Consider the following 19,035-nt stretch of genomic DNA (forward strand, 5'->3'; position numbering starts at 1 on the left):
AATCTACAATGGCAAACAACACGGTAAAGCAGGAATTTGAAACAAGCGTTCTGATTAGTCGAATCCACAATGGCATATTATACGATTTGAAACAAGCGTTCTGATTAGTCGAATCGAAACCGACATATTATACGGTAAAACAGAAATTTGATGCAAGCATTCTATGAGATAACCTTATTGAATGTGTCTTGTAAGAAACCTCTTATTTCAATGAACTCTAGCTGTGATGTATTCTACGTATAGTGATCCATTATTTCTGAGTATCAATAATTCTTTTGATACTTATATACGTACATAATCGGTTTTAAAAGCCAATCAAAGGCTTGTGTTGTAATTACGTACCGACTCCAAATAAAATTCACTTGACTTTACTTGACTTGGAAGGTATAAACAAGATTTTTGAACGACCTTTCTGGTTAGCCGTATACTGCTAAAGTGCGTCAACAGATCTGATTGACGCGTTTGTTGTATTTGAATAGGAAAAACAAATGTGCCGCTGAGACTCGGAAATCCCTCATTCAGGCGGATTGGACTGGATATCGGCCAGGATTAGGGCCAAGATTGGACTGGTTTTCAGCATCATAATCAAACACACAGTGTGTTTAGCTTCGAAAATCCATCTAAAGTTTTAATTCGAGCTAAAAGTCATATTTGACAGCTGTTTGTCGTTTTTACAACAGTTTAAAACTAATTACACATTATGTTTTCTTTTCTGGGCGAGTAGTTACAGGAAGTGCATTAATATTGAGTGCGCACTGCTGTTGGGCATATTTGTATTGAGGTCCTTTTCTTTCGTTTTCCGTTCCCCATATATGACTGCTAGACTGATTAAGATAACATGCCTTACTTTACTGTGATATAGACACGAGGACATCAGTATAGCCAGGAGTAGGGCATGTAAGATAACTTTTTTTTTTTTTTTGCATCAGTGAAATGAGTCTTCAGTAATTTAAACCCGTAATTAGCCACAGGGCTGATGATCAAACACCGAGGGTATTCGAGTGTATAAATATCACAACATCCTCGAGTTTCCGCTCCATTTCCTAGTGATATTAAAACGATTCTTTAGGAACGTTAGAGACTTAAATTTTTCGTTTGAAAAGGATTTTAGAATTGATTTCTGCCGTGATGCGTAAGCGTAAGAACGAGGCTCGCGTCAATCGCATCGTTTAAGCTGTACTTGTCTGAGAGACAACAAAACACATATTAACGCTAAAGTAATACGCTCGGGCATATCTCACATAAATATATCCCCGCAGCCCACGGTTACAACTGGAATCGATAATTTACTTTACGTCGGTACATACCTACCTATGTGTTATAGAGCGGCCGATGTTTTTGACTCGACATGCCACTCTGCACCCCTCAATGGGGAAATAAATTCCATCCTACTAACCGTCCATCGTCCACAGTAGATTCAAGCAGACCTCCCGGAACTCCTCATTTATGCAACTTCTGAATCCTAGTCTTATGTTATATTACTACTCGGCACCCCTCGGTATTTTTAAAACATGTACAATTACATCTATGCCACTAGAACTTTAACAACGACGACCTCGCGTTGCATCATATTACTCGTCTTCCGCATCACAGTTACAACATTTCAGTTCGTAAACATTTAAAATATATTTATTGATAGTGGTTAGGTATCTCGGCACCCTTGAGCATGTAACTAAGCTACATTCCTTGTCAAAGCAAGTTCTGGGACATCATCGCGTCTCGGTCATCCAAACCCACGTCACCATCATCTCGGTTGTCCCTATAACATCCAAACCCACGTCACCAACATCTCGGTCGTCCCTATAACATCCAAACCCACGTCACCATCATCTCGGTCGTAACATCCAAACCCACGTCACCATCATCTCGGTCGTCCCTATAACATCCAAACCCACGTCACCATCATCTCGGTTGTCCCTATAACATCCAAACCCACGTCACCAACATCTCGGTCGTCCCTATAACATCCAAACCCTCGTCACCATCATCTCGGTCGTAACATCCAAACCCACGTCACCAACATCTCGGTCGTCCCTATAACATCCAAACCCACGTCACCATCATCTCGGTCGTAACATCCAAACCCACGTCACCATCATCTCGTCCCTATAACATCCAAACCCACGTCACCAACATCTCAGTCGTCCCTATAACATCCAAACCCACGTCACCATCATCTCGGTCGTCCCTATAACATCCAAACCCACGTCACCATCATCTCGGTCGTCCCTATAACATCCAAACCCACGTCACCATCATCTCGGTCGTAACATCCAAACCCACGTCACCATCATCTCGTCCCTATAACATCCAAACCCACGTCACCATCATCTCGGTCGTCCCTATAACATCCAAACCCACGTCACCATCATCTCGGTCGTCCCTATAACATCCAAACCCACGTCACCAACATCTCGGTCGTAACATCCAAACCCACGTCACCATCATCTCGGTCGTCCCTATAACATCCAAACCCACGTCACCATCATCTCGGTCGTCCCTATAACATCCAAACCCACGTCACCATCATCTCGGTCGTAACATCCAAACCCACGTCACCAACATCTCGGTCGTCCCTATAACATCCAAACCCACGTCACCAACATCTCCGGTCGTCCCTATAACATCCAAACCCACGTCACCAACATCTCGGTCGTCCCTTATAACATCCAAAACCCAGTCCATCATCTCGGTCGTCCTATAACATCCAACACCCACGTCACCATCATCTCGGTCGTCCCTTATAACATCCAAACCCACGTCACCACATCTCGCGTCGTCCTATAAACATCCAAACCCACGTCACCATCATCTCGGTCGTTCCCTATAAACATCCAAACCCACGTCACCAACATCTCGGTCGTCCCTATAACATCCAAACCCACGTCACCAACATCTCGGTCGTCCCTATAACATCCAAACCCACGTCACCAACATCTCGGTCGTCCTTGTAACATCCAAACCCACGTCACCATCATCTCGGTCGTCCCTATAACATCCAAACCCACGTCACCAACATCTCGGTCGTCCCTATAACATCCAAACCCACGTCACCATCATCTCGGTCGTCCCTATAACATCCAAACCCACGTCACCATCATCTCGGTCGTAACATCCAAACCCACGTCACCAACATCTCGGTCGTCCTTGTAACATCCAAACCCACGTCACCATCATCTCGGTCGTCCCTATAACATCCAAACCCACGTCACCAACATCTCGGTCGTCCCTATAACATCCAAACCCACGTCACCATCATCTCGGTCGTCCCTATAACATCCAAACCCACGTCACCATCATCTCGGTCGTCCCTATAACATCCAAACCCACGTCACCAACATCTCGGTCGTCCCTATAACATCCAAACCCACGTCACCATCATCTCGGTCGTAACATCCAAACCCACGTCACCAACATCTCGGTCGTCCCTATAACATCCAAACCCACGTCACCATCATCTCGGTCGTCCCTATAACATCCAAACCCACGTCACCATCATCTCGGTCGTAACATCCAAACCCACGTCACCAACATCTCGGTCGTCCTTGTAACATCCAAACCCACGTCACCATCATCTCGGTCGTCCCTATAACATCCAAACCCACGTCACCATCATCTCGGTCGTCCCTATAACATCCAAACCCACGTCACCAACATCTCGGTCGTCCCTATAACATCCAAACCCACGTCACCAACATCTCGGTCGTCCCTATAACATCCAAACCCACGTCACCATCATCTCGGTCGTCCCTATAACATCCAAACCCACGTCACCAACATCTCGGTCGTCCCTATAACATCCAAACCCACGTCACCAACATCTCGGTCGTCCCTATAACATCCAAACCCACGTCACCATCATCTCGGTCGTCCCTATAACATCCAAACCCACGTCACCAACATCTCGGTCGTCCTTGTAACATCCAAACCCACGTCACCAACATCTCGGTCGTCCCTATAACATCCAAACCCACGTCACCATCATCTCGGTCGTCCCTATAACATCCAAACCCACGTCACCATCATCTCGGTCGTCCCTATAACATCCAAACCCACGTCACCATCATCTCGGTCGTCCCTATAACATCCAAACCCACGTCACCAACATCTCGGTCGTAACATCCAAACCCACGTCACCATCATCTCGGTCGTCCTTGTAACATCCAAACCCACGTCACCATCATCTCGGTCGTCCCTATAACATCCAAACCCACGTCACCATCATCTCGGTCGTCCCTATAACATCCAAACCCACGTCACCATCATCTCGGTCGTAACATCCAAACCCACGTCACCATCATCTCGGTCGTCCCTATAACATCCAAACCCACGTCACCATCATCTCGGTCGTCCCTATAACATCCAAACCCACGTCACCATCATCTCGGTCGTAACATCCAAACCCACGTCACCAACATCTCGGTCGTCCCTATAACATCCAAACCCACGTCACCATCATCTCGGTCGTAACATCCAAACCCACGTCACCATCATCTCGGTCGTAACATCCAAACCCACGTCACCAACATCTCGGTCGTCCCTATAACATCCAAACCCACGTCACCAACATCTCGGTCGTCCCTATAACATCCAAACCCACGTCACCAACATCTCGGTCGTAACATCCAAACCCACGTCACCATCATCTCGGTCGTCCCTATAACATCCAAACCCACGTCACCATCATCTCGGTCGTCCTTGTAACATCCAAACCCACGTCACCATCATCTCGGTCGTCCCTATAACATCCAAACCCACGTCACCATCATCTCGGTCGTCCCTATAACATCCAAACCCACGTCACCATCATCTCGGTCGTAACATCCAAACCCACGTCACCATCATCTCGGTCGTCCCTATAACATCCAAACCCACGTCACCATCATCTCGGTCGTCCCTATAACATCCAAACCCACGTCACCATCATCTCGGTCGTAACATCCAAACCCACGTCACCAACATCTCGGTCGTCCCTATAACATCCAAACCCACGTCACCATCATCTCGGTCGTAACATCCAAACCCACGTCACCATCATCTCGGTCGTAACATCCAAACCCACGTCACCAACATCTCGGTCGTCCCTATAACATCCAAACCCACGTCACCAACATCTCGGTCGTCCCTATAACATCCAAACCCACGTCACCAACATCTCGGTCGTAACATCCAAACCCACGTCACCATCATCTCGGTCGTCCCTATAACATCCAAACCCACGTCACCATCATCTCGGTCGTCCCTATAACATCCAAACCCACGTCACCAACATCTCGGTCGTCCCTATAACATCCAAACCCACGTCACCATCATCTCGGTCGTCCCTATAACATCCAAACCCACGTCACCAACATCTCGGTCGTCCCTATAACATCCAAACCCACGTCACCAACATCTCGGTCGTCCCTATAACATCCAAACCCACGTCACCATCATCTCGGTCGTAACATCCAAACCCACGTCACCAACATCTCGGTCGTCCCTATAACATCCAAACCCACGTCACCATCATCTCGGTCGTCCCTATAACATCCAAACCCACGTCACCATCATCTCGGTCGCCTATACATCCAAACCCACGTCACCAACATCTCGGTCGTCCTTGTAACATCCAAACCCACGTCACCATCATCTCGGTCGTCCCTATAACATCCAAACCCACGTCACCATCATCTCGGTCGTCCCTATAACATCCAAACCCACGTCACCAACATCTCGGTCGTCCCTATAACATCCAAACCCACGTCACCAACATCTCGGTCGTCCCTATAACATCCAAACCCACGTCACCATCATCTCGGTCGTCCCTATAACATCCAAACCCACGTCACCAACATCTCGGTCGTCTAACATCCAAACCCACGTCACCAACATCTCGGTCGTCCCTATAACATCCAAACCCACGTCACCATCATCTCGGTCGTCCCTATAACATCCAAACCCACGTCACCAACATCTCGGTCGTCCTTGTAACATCCAAACCCACGTCACCATCATCTCGGTCGTCCCTATAACATCCAAACCCACGTCACCATCATCTCGGTCGTCCCTATAACATCCAAACCCACGTCACCATCATCTCGGTCGTCCCTATAACATCCAAACCCACGTCACCAACATCTCGGTCGTCCCTATAACATCCAAACCCACGTCACCATCATCTCGGTCGTCCCTATAACATCCAAACCCACGTCACCAACATCTCGGTCGTAACATCCAAACCCACGTCACCATCATCTCGGTCGTCCTTGTAACATCCAAACCCACGTCACCATCATCTCGGTCGTCCCTATAACATCCAAACCCACGTCACCATCATCTCGGTCGTCCCTATAACATCCAAACCCACGTCACCATCATCTCGGTCGTCCTAACATCCAAACCCACGTCACCATCATCTCGGTCGTCCCTATAACATCCAAACCCACGTCACCATCATCTCGGTCGTCCCTATAACATCCAAACCCACGTCACCATCATCTCGGTCGTAACATCCAAACCCACGTCACCAACATCTCGGTCGTCCCTATAACATCCAAACCCACGTCACCATCATCTCGGTCGTAACATCCAAACCCACGTCACCATCATCTCGGTCGTAACATCCAAACCCACGTCACCAACATCTCGGTCGTCCCTATAACATCCAAACCCACGTCACCAACATCTCGGTCGTCCCTATAACATCCAAACCCACGTCACCAACATCTCGGTCGTAACATCCAAACCCACGTCACCATCATCTCGGTCGTCCCTATAACATCCAAACCCACGTCACCATCATCTCGGTCGTCCTTGTAACATCCAAACCCACGTCACCATCATCTCGGTCGTCCCTATAACATCCAAACCCACGTCACCAACATCTCGGTCGTCCCTATAACATCCAAACCCACGTCACCATCATCTCGGTCGTAACATCCAAACCCACGTCACCATCATCTCGGTCGTCCCTATAACATCCAAACCCACGTCACCATCATCTCGGTCGTCCCTATAACATCCAAACCCACGTCACCATCATCTCGGTCGTAACATCCAAACCCACGTCACCAACATCTCGGTCGTCCCTATAACATCCAAACCCACGTCACCATCATCTCGGTCGTAACATCCAAACCCACGTCACCATCATCTCGGTCGTAACATCCAAACCCACGTCACCAACATCTCGGTCGTCCCTATAACATCCAAACCCACGTCACCAACATCTCGGTCGTCCCTATAACATCCAAACCCACGTCACCAACATCTCGGTCGTAACATCCAAACCCACGTCACCATCATCTCGGTCGTCCCTATAACATCCAAACCCACGTCACCATCATCTCGGTCGTCCCTATAACATCCAAACCCACGTCACCAACATCTCGGTCGTCCCTATAACATCCAAACCCACGTCACCAACATCTCGGTCGTCCCTATAACATCCAAACCCACGTCACCAACATCTCGGTCGTCCCTATAACATCCAAACCCACGTCACCATCATCTCGGTCGTCCTTGTAACATCCAAACCCACGTCACCATCATCTCGGTCGTCCCTATAACATCCAAACCCACGTCACCAACATCTCGGTCGTCCCTATAACATCCAAACCCACGTCACCAACATCTCGGTCGTCCCTATAACATCCAAACCCACGTCACCATCATCTCGGTCGTCCCTATAACATCCAAACCCACGTCACCAACATCTCGGTCGTCCCTATAACATCCAAACCCACGTCACCATCATCTCGGTCGTCCTTGTAACATCCAAACCCACGTCACCATCATCTCGGTCGTAACATCCAAACCCACGTCACCAACATCTCGGTCGTCCCTATAACATCCAAACCCACGTCACCAACATCTCGGTCGTAACATCCAAACCCACGTCACCATCATCTCGGTCGTCACTATAACATCCAAACCCACGTCACCAACATCTCGGTCGTCCCTATAACATCCAAACCCACGTCACCATCATCTCGGTCGTAACATCCAAACCCACGTCACCAACATCTCGGTCGTCCCTATAACATCCAAACCCACGTCACCATCATCTCGGTCGTAACATCCAAACCCACGTCACCATCATCTCGGTCGTAACATCCAAACCCACGCCACCATCATCTCGGTCCTCCCTATAACATCCAAACCCACGTCACCAACATCTCGGTCGTCCCTATAACATCCAAACCCACGTCACCATCATCTCGGTCGTCCCTATAACATCCAAACCCACGTCACCAACATCTCGGTCGTCCCTATAACATCCAAACCCACGTCACCATCATCTCGGTCGTAACATCCAAACCCACGTCACCAACATCTCGGTCGTCCCTATAACATCCAAACCCACGTCACCATCATCTCGGTCGTCCCTATAACATCCAAACCCACGTCACCAACATCTCGGTCGTCCCTATAACATCCAAACCCACGTCACCAACATCTCGGTCGTAACATCCAAACCCACGTCACCATCATCTCGGTCGTCCCTATAACATCCAAACCCACGTCACCATCATCTCGGTCGTCCTTATAACATCCAAACCCACGTCACCAACATCTCGGTCGTAACATCCAAACCCACGTCACCATCATCTCGGTCGTAACATCCAAACCCACGTCACCATCATCTCAGGTCGTCCCTATAACATCCAAACCCACGTCACCATCATCTCGGTCGTCCTTGTAACATCCAAACCCACGTCACCAACATCTCGGTCGTAGCATCCAAACCCACGTCACCATCATCTCGGTCGTAGCATCCAAACCCACGTCACCAACATCTCGGTCGTCCTTGTAATAATCGGCCTCTGTTACAGATGTCTCCGGAACTCCTCGTCACATACACGGCGTCTGTCACAGATGTCTCCGGGACCCCTCGTCAGTTACGCGGCCTCTGTCATAAAAGTCTCAGGAACCCCTCGTCAGTAACGTGACCTCTGTCACAGATGTCTTCGGGACCCCTCGTCACTTAAATTACCCTTGTCACAGATGTCTCCGGGACCTCTCGTCTGTAACACGTAGATGACATGTCATAAAAACAACAATTCCTGAACACGAAGTAAATCGATTATATTTTGATTCGTGTTGTTCCACTCCATAGAACAACAATTTATAAGTAAAAGGAAATGAAACTTGACGGAAAATAATTGCAATAAAATGATAAATCGTCCAATTTTATCGACATGAAGGAACGTTTTTCCCAGTTCTATCGATCAAGCCCGGCTTGATAATGACTAGGCATACCAGCTACGCCCTCTATCGGTCGACAGCTAGGTACAGGAACAGGAAATTACACACATTTCTTCCACATTAAAGCCCCGGAATTAGTTGAATAAAGAGGCGAAATAATGGAGACCTCAGTTGACATCAATAGCCACTTCCTGTTTGGAAAATCGATTTCCGGTCAAACACCATCGCCGTCAGTACTGACCTCGTTATGTGACCGCACTGGTCTAATTTTCTGATTGTTTCTCATTATGTAAAGGAAGTAAGCAATCAGCCCCTGCCATCCTTGTGACGATCGGAGTCCTCTGTGTCACGGATATAACTCATGTTTGATAGCAAAACACGTGTGTACTGCAAAAACACGCGTTCTTAATTAATAGTTTATTTTTTGTTCAGAACTAGGGAAAATACAATTTCTCTTCGCACTTCGTTATTACCGTAAGTTCGTATTCTTGTGACAAGATACAGATCCCGCGAGATCACAAGCTGACACTACCGTCGTGAATAAGAACCTCAAACCCGCAATCTCTTGCTTGTTAGTTAGCATCCTATGCGGGATCAAAATCAGATTTATTTTTAAAAGGCAATGACTGAGTTCAATAGAACTAATTGTGACAGAGACGGGCATAGTGTAGAGACAGAGAGGGAAAGTTAGAAGGAGAGAATGGCGAAAGTGAATGAGAATAGATAGTAAGAGAGATGAAAGAACGTGAAATAGTACAATGACATCCTACGCTTTATAGGAAAGAGGCACATGTACTCCTATACGACATTATTGATCGCCAGCGTTCTCAAAAGACCCCCACTCTCTCGTTATCAATGCTGAACTTGTGTCAGGAAACCCACTTCCTCAAGTTAGATAACAACATTTTGACTTTTTTTCTCCTTTCCCTTAATTTTGTAATTTGTATTCGTTTCACAAACAGATTTTACGTCTAATACACTAACGTTTCAGAAACATCTGTGTTTAATCGGCATTCTGAACAATGCTAGGTATCGGTAACTAATTGAATTTGTGGACAGAATAATAATAAATAAAGTATGAAAATGTTTGTAATTCTGGAGAGGAGTGTGCTATTAGAAAGCAGTTTCAAGACAACAGAATCATACACATCTTAATTACTATTTTCATGGTTTTATTATTTTTAACGTTATTTTTCCTTTTTTTTTTCTTGCAGTACATTTACTTTTTAAATCACATATACTCACATACCCATGTACTTTCATTGTACGCGTGTACTTGTATATGAACAAAAGATCTTATAAAGACGTGTACTGCTATATAATACAATATTTCATTAAAGCCATATTTAAATGTCATGAAACAACATACATATATATGTGTAACAGGAAAATGTAATGAAAAGTATCCTGCCCGCGCTGGGGCTCGAACTGGCGAACTTCGCTCTGAGGGTAAACATCCCCACTGGGCTAAAGAGAACTTCACGCTAGTTTGACCTATACCCCCTACTTTACTGTACTCTAGTATTGGATGTTTTACCGCCAATGTCTACATGTACAGTGCTATTTTTTCCTTTTATTTTATATATTCTGCAACATTACGTTCATACATGTATACTCACACAGTGTATAATACATATCACTGGCAGACTTAATCATTGTTATTCTCTTTACCGGATATCCGGTCTGAGTGCGACCTCTGACGGTTGATGTCCTCCATAGTTACATTGTTAACTATTATCAATAAAGAGTTCTGGGACTGTTTTTATACAGCTATTGTGCTGTGTATATATCGACACCGAGGTATACATGTAGTTATAGTTGTGTAGTTTCTTTAAAATATTTACTCTATAGTTGAAAAATTTCACGGAATAATATTTGGAGGCTGTTCCAATCAGACCTAGTTTGCGGGTATTTAATTTCGCGCAACCACACTTTTTAAACATTATGCAGTGAACACACCTATACATATCAATGCATGTTTTTGCACTATATTCAATGACGGCGAATAGAGAGATATTAACACCCCCTCCCCCGGCCGCCCTTCCCTCCCGCGAATAATACCAACTTATACAGTATTCGAAGCAAAAAATGTGTTTTATGGATGTTTAAAATGATGTCTAATAATGTGTATTTTACAGGATAAACTGTTGGCGAAGATAGATGACCACGAACATAGCACCGCAAAGCAACCGAAAGAGGACGAGGAGGTAAGGTCAAGCCAAGTAGCCATTCTGGGTACATCTTTATTTACCGTCCCAAACCACATTAAACATTGTCGCATGGTAGAATGTTTCAGTGTAGGAAAAATGATGTTCTGATTGCTGGTAGTACATAAAGTCATTTTAGGTCGTCTGACCCGAAGGTTCAGTATGACCTTTAGTTGTCGTTCTTCGTCTGTCGTCGTCCGTCGTGTGCCGTGCGTAAACTTTTCACATCCCAAACTTCTTCTCAAGTTACACATGTGGGCTTCAGCTTTTACCTACCTGATATGATCCTGAGATAGTCCTGACCAAGTGCTGTTATTTTTTCGAAATCCAAGATGGCCGCCATCTTCCCCAGTTCAACTGCTTCCATTGAACTGGAAATAAGTGAGGATGTTAAGGAAGAGGATCCAACAAAGTGTTCTTATTTTTCGGCCTCGTAAAAACTTGGACATGGCAGCCATGGCGGCCATTTTGTAACATGAATTCGCAATCAGATCTTTTTCAAACTTAAGGTCCATCATATCATTCTGCTTAAACTTGATATTTTTCGGGTCAGTCCAAAATCCAAGATGGCCGCCATGGCCAACTGTGCCACCATACTTGCTACTGAGTATGTATACTACAGAAGTACAAGGGGTTTGTAAGAATTTAATATTTATTTCTAATGTTGGATAATAGAAATATAATTGCATGTCAGTGCATGTTACAACAGGGCACAATTCAGACTAGATCCGGATCTATAAACCTAGTTCAATTTGTAGTGTGTACGGGGTGTGGTCTCTTGTCTGTAAATTTAACCTTCAAAAAATAGTGTGTATGGGCCATGTTCTCTTGCCTGCAATTTTGATCTTTGAATTTGTATGGTTTATGGTCCCTTTTCTGTAATTGTGACTTTTATACATTGCAGTGTGTGATATGCATGGCTGCCAAGGCAACAATGCAGACATATCCATGTGAGCACAAGGTTGTATGCCGTAAGTGCTTCGTCAAGACCATTCAGACAGCGATTGCGCAGAGGTCACTTCCACTTCGATGCGTCATTTGTCGGAGTCAAATTCTCAAGCTTCGTCAAGTGTCGTCAAGTAGCAAAAAGAAATCGAAATCGCAGAAATCTATTGGCCATAAACTTTTCACACGAACGCCAATACAACTACCCGTATGTACGAATTAATGAGGGGGCGCCACTGGCACTCCATGAACCAATCAAATAGGTGCTGACACACCTCACGGACGAATCAAATTATATGTAGTATTGAGGAAGTGTATATATCACCATTGTTTATTGTGTATGTAGTCGTAGCAGCAATAATATCACAGGGCCATTCAACTTCCGGTCATTCTGTCATCGTCATTATGACGTCATCGGGGATATTACCGTGTTTTTCTACTTATAGAATATGACAACCATCTTTCTAAGACATTTTTCTTAATATATCTCTTACAATATTTTATAATGAAGCATAGTTAGTTCTTATCAAAAATCATACCTACGAGAGGACTGACTGTGACACATACGTGTATAAATGATTACTGTGTTAGCTATATATGAGTGTGCTGTTGCGCATGTGTGATAGACGGTTTAATTGTGACGTCAGTGTCTTCATTAATCTATTTTGATGAAAGTGCCAACAAAAATGTGGGACATTCCAAATTACAAACAAGTGCAAACAGTTAAACACTTAATCATTTAATTTACATTTACCGAACGACAACAGGTGTTAGTTGGGACGACCATGTTTCAATTGGTGACCTTTTGAAAGCTGGACCGAGGATTGTGGTAATCTATGACCGTGTTCATGTGTGTGAGTAGAGTGTGGAGATCGAGGTTTGGATGCGGAGGGGGTGGTGGAGGTGTGGGGGAGGTGTGGGGGAGTGAGTGGGAGGGGGGGGGGGGGGGGGGGTGTCGCTAGAGTAGGTACATTATTCCGCACTATTTTTTCAAAAAAAAAATAAAAAAAATAAGTGTCTAGTTAATATCACGTCTCCAGGCTAGACCAATACTCCTCCTCGCGGACTGATTGACCAATATTCCTCCAGAACTGCCAAAATACAGGATGAAACAAATGACTTCCAGTCCAGATATACTTGATGATGTAGATCACAACGTCTTCTACCTTTTCGAATATTGAGATAGAAGACTCTAGCCACGGGAAGAAATTAATTGTTAAATTACAATATACAAATAATTCCCAAAAGAAACACCGGAAATCAGTTCTGATAGCTAGTGAGCGAGGATGCTGGGATATATCTGGGAGTGTACGTGCTTGGGTAGGAACAATGAAAACGGTTTTGTATTTCAAACTCCTACATCCAAAGACCTGAATTGTGGTTACCATGACGATTTCGTTAACTACGCGTCACGTGAAAGTGACGTTCATTTCCACATAAACATTCAGCCTTTCCCGGACACGGCGCATGAGCAGTGTATGACCCTTGGTAACCACACGTGTTGTGTACGTGTCATATGATTTATTACCGGAAATGTGTTTTTCCGCATGCGCACTGCCATGTTTGTTCACATGTGATGATTATAACCATTATGCAATTTGAACAATCGTTTTGTAGAGCTGATTTACACGTGTTTTATGTCAGTTTGTCAGGACTGTATGCTGTTGACTGAACTTCAAATGCTTGCAATTTAAATTAAAATTGTACTTGATATTATAATATTACACTTGAATGTATTGTTTGTTACTTGGCATTCTTTCTGACAGTTTTATCTTTACTACTTAAGTTTACAAATGGAACATTTGGCTTTGCTCTGTGTACTTATATGTTACAGATATATGGTTTTATGATATATGTGAGATGTAAACCGTATTATGTGTTCAATGGTATCTACAAAGTCTGGTTACTTATACTCAGTTAAACTGCAATATGAATATCTATTCAAAATAGCAATATTTGAAGTGTTGTCAGACGTTAACTATGTATTCCTTTCATAACGATCTTATAATTGTTTATATCCAGTAACTGATTACTACGGGAACCATAATTACATTATTTACATATTCATAAGTTATACATATAAACTTATTCATAGAAAAACTTTGTCATGGGAATTCATACATACTCATGAGATAATATATACCGCACGTGCATGCTTAATACTTTTGCCATGTTCTCTTATAATTGTTAATCCTGTACTTTTTCTGCGGGTAATTATTTTGTGTGTTATTCTGTTATAACAATACTACATGCATATACGAGTGGGAGAACGCCTTTTGTTGCTAGAGTAAAGTTGATGTCTTTTGTACCTCCGAAGAAATACTGATTGATATCAAATTGATGTATAACCTCTTTTTTTTCGAATAGAAGGGAGATAATCACAAGCAAATGTTTTACGGATTCATATCAGTATTTTGAAATTGTTGGAGAAGAGGTAGAATATAACCGGAAGAGTCGATGATTTAACATAAACAGTGCTATTACATATTGTAGCCATATAACATTGTATTAATTTCCTTTGAAATATGCACTCTAGATTTTTCTACATAGTGGATATGTTACATCACACGTCCAGTATACGGACATCCTGTTTAGGCAACGCCCATTATAGACACACCCTGTTTATACCACGCCCATTATAGACACACCCTGCTTAGGCCAAGCCCATTATCGGGTGGACGTTTTCATCTCTACAATATTTTGTCTTTCATAGAATCTACGATATTTTATAATGCGACATATTAAACACTACAGTCCAGAACCAGAACAATGTTCATGGGTCTGACTAAAATATCAATATTGACGCAAATTAGTGTGCGTCAAGAATCTTAGTTAATTTGTATCTAAATATAAGTATTGAATTGAACGGTATTAAAAATATCGAATTTTAGACGTCGATGGTTTCTGTTTTTGGATCTGATATACTTTGACTCAATTTTATATGATACAACTTGTATTGCGATTGACAATGGGCCGACTAGGACGTAGAGTATCATTATTTTAGTACATCAATAGGGACAAACTTTGTTACATACGTTTTGAAAACTATAACGGAAGTTTGAGGTATTCCAAACGGAAATGACGTCACTATATTAGAGTCTTGTATTGTAATGTACATCATGTCATGTGATAAAAATGGAGCCATGGTGCATGATGGTCACAAATAAAGTATGCAATTAATATTCAACCTCCGTGTACCCGCGATCACGTGACGTAAAGTGGGCTGGACCTTAGAACTGACAACACATATATGGCATAGGACAAAACATAGGAATCGTCAGTAAGGTAAGAGTACTTTTGAGGTGACGGTAAGGGATTGGGAAGGGTATACTCTGTATGATGAGTGTAAATTAAAAGTTATATTTTCTTCCTTTGTCTTTCGTTAGGATGGTTTTGGCTGGGAATTGTAAACGTACAATTTTTATTGTCTCTCTTCGATCTTGAAATTGTTTTTATTATTTGGTTTGTTTTCTATGCATTTTGAGCAAACTTCAAAGTTGTTATTTAAATTCTTAACCAAGTGTGTTGGTGACATTTTTCAGAGTGCCAATTATCCACGTAATATTCATCATTAGTGAAATATAGATGACATTATATGGATGATAGCGTTTGAACCAGCATTACGTCCATATAACACCAGTAACTCGAGATAGCGGGGACACGGAGGAATCACTCTAGATGTACATGTACATGTATGAAGCAGAATAAAGTAAATAGAACAAAAATCAATGTTGTAGTTCATGTTTTATTTTTTTGTAAATGCAATGGACGTTAATATGCCTATAACCCCAAACAAAATGCAGCTTAATACAATGTAGTTATATCAACATCTCCTACCCTTACCATATACGAAAACAAAATAATAATAACGACTGAAAATGACATCAAATATATCTCTGGAATGTTGATTTTTTTTCCCCAGAGTTTGTTCTCCTTTCCCTGCGGCGAACAATTTTCATTCTTCTTATCCTTGAACGGACTGTTTGAAATAAAGTCCTTGGAAAAGGTAGCAATAAAGGATTTCCTTTTCACTGCTCCTTCCTGAAAACAATGTAAAACAATAATTGCCGTTATTATCAATGGCATCGTGTTTACTATTACGTCATACTGCGGAGGCACGTCCGCTGAATTTGAAAAATGAGTAATGCGGTTGCAAAGGAAAAAAATCAGTGTGTATTATTGCACGACTGCTATACATATTGCATTACATGATATCCCGAATACATGGTATTACTGATCAACCTAACTGTTTATCAACTTGTTGACAATGTCCACATTAATCAGCAGGGCCCCTACATTACTGGCAATTAGTGATTAAAAGCTTTTACTTATGTTGACGAAGCTTACTGTGTTTAGGGGCCGCGGTGGCCGAGTGCTTAAGGTGTACCGACACTTTAACACTAGCCCTCCATGTCTGGGTTGCGAGTTCGAAACCTACGTGGGGCAGTTGCCAGGTACTGACCGTAGGCCGGTGGTTTTTCTCCGGGTACTCCGGCTTTCCTCCACCTCCAAAACCTGGCACGTCCTTAAATGACCCTGGCTGTTAATAGGACGTTAAACAATAACAAACCAAACCAAAACTGTTTTTAATTTTCCAGCAAGTTTATTCGATTCTGTCCTAAAAGTGATATACAGTTTTGATTTAACTGGAATAAATAAAGATAGGACATTTTCTATAAAATCTCTGTGTGTTTTGAAAAGCTGAAGAGTGTTAGTTTGTCTCCTTGTGATAGTGGGGAAGGGGACAGTCACATTATACTGGCAACGGGCGAACCAGTCGTCCTACTACATAAAGCTGAGCCTAACGTAGGAGAAGACAGTACCCTTTTATAGACTCTGGCATGTTTCTCGGCGATAGGACAACCCAGAGTTTTCCACATGGGAGCGGACCGCTCAACCATTGGCCGACAGTTATACTGTGTCAAGGAAGACGTTGGTTGTTTAGAAAGATAATGTCCCAAATTTAGGCGCCTATTACGACTATGTAATGGGCAGCAGATACAACTAGCATTGAGACTGTCTGTGTTAACAACATGTATTGCAATATTGACGCAGATTTCAAATGGTAACTGTAGTATCATGTTTACTGAAAGTAATCTTACTTACCATCGAGTAGTCTTTTTGGTGACAGATCCATTGATCAAGTGATAAAAACCATCCGGATTTCTCCAGCCGTTCCCGACTAGTATTATTTTAAACGAAAAACAACTCGCCACTGTATATGCTATGGCATATATAGCATGATAAACGACAACTAATTTGGTCTTTGCACGAAAACAATTATGGAGCCTTGAGGACCTCACTCTCCTCGTATTTTATCACAACGTAGCTAGTGACTGAACCCATTGTTACCTTCACGAAAAAAACGTGTAAACAAAACCGTATATCTTATTCCAAATCAATGAAAACGAGAGAAATGAAATAGGGGGCGATGCCAACGTCTTCTGTTCCGATATACCGGACATAAATGATATCGAAGTAATATCCTCCAGCGGTGAGCTTCCATTTGCTTATCTTCCCAAAGTAACAACAAAGGCCGCAAAAAACAAAAAAGCCCAATAATTAACTGTCGTACGTCGCATCCGATCATAGATCACCATATCCACTAGGAAATATAATAAGTTGCTCCCCCCCCCCCCCCCCCCCCCCCCCCCCCCCTGTTAGGATTGAAGATTATATTCAAATATCAAATATTCGTCAGCAGCATGTACAAGCACGACATACGACATCTCTTAAAAATGTCCACTTAATATAACAGCAAGTCACTCTAAACAAGTTGATGATATGCTTTATCGTTCATTGTTTGGATTGTATGAAATTACAATTTCATATTAAAGTTCACGTTTTAGCTTTCTTTCAAGTGTGACCTCCCCTGCACACGGCTTCGTTCACAACATGATTACTTCACGCGATAACGTATCACATATTTCGTCATTAGCAATTGTATTAATGAAATCAGTCACCAAACATACAATAACGGGTTCAAGAAAATCAAGAGGATCAAGGGCGAATGTTTTTGCAAAAAAAAAAAAAAAAAAAAACTGAGTTAGGTTTTGGTTTACTGTCTAATGTAGTTCTTTACCTTAATCTGGTGGGAAACAAATGGGAGAGTTAGCTTTTAAATTGCATTTACTGATGTGGAATTGGGAATACCGAAGCAATAAGTCTAACCAATACGTTTGATATGATTAAGACATCAATGATGACATGGACAATATACCTATTGCACTTCGGATATTGCTTTCAGTCAGGAAGCTTTGATACCCTATCCGCATAAGAAAAAAAGCCCCCTTATTCCGAACTACATTGCTCACACTCATCCAATTATTTAGATGAAGATACCAAATGAACACGAAAGCATATACTGCTCTAATTACATATTGTCATAGCACAACGTATCGAAACAAGAAATTACAATACCAATAATAAAAGTTAAACAGTTACTTTTTCATCAAATGTAACTTTAGCCAAATGTTTGTGAATTTTTAGTTTTCAATATGCCTATTGTCAAACGTCTACGTATCTCAAACGAAAGAATTGTGCCTGAACGACAAATAAATTCAATTAATGCTTTTACAACAAAACAAAAATCAAAACAAAAAACCCAACAATTTTATAAAGAATTTTATTAACAACAAAATACAATTTTAATAATCTTACAGTTTACTAGATTTGCAACTCTCATTATATTTCA

General features: G+C 42.8%; 1 protein-coding gene across 1 annotated transcript in view; it reads left to right on the forward strand.

The window, feature by feature from the left end:
- LOC117343989 overlaps positions 1-13,229 on the forward strand; it is a 71,102-nt gene extending 57,873 nt beyond the window's left edge. Inside the window, exons 2-3 of the mRNA XM_033906581.1 lie at positions 11,328-11,396; positions 12,301-13,229. Coding sequence (XP_033762472.1) covers positions 11,328-11,396; positions 12,301-12,564 — 333 coding nt within the window. The 3' untranslated portion in view covers positions 12,565-13,229. The remainder of the gene's footprint in view (positions 1-11,327; positions 11,397-12,300) is intronic.
- The last annotated feature ends 5,806 nt before the right edge of the window (positions 13,230-19,035 follow it).

This window comes from Pecten maximus, chromosome 15 (assembly GCF_902652985.1).
Source record: "Pecten maximus chromosome 15, xPecMax1.1, whole genome shotgun sequence".
Lineage (NCBI taxonomy): Eukaryota > Metazoa > Mollusca > Bivalvia > Pectinida > Pectinidae > Pecten > Pecten maximus.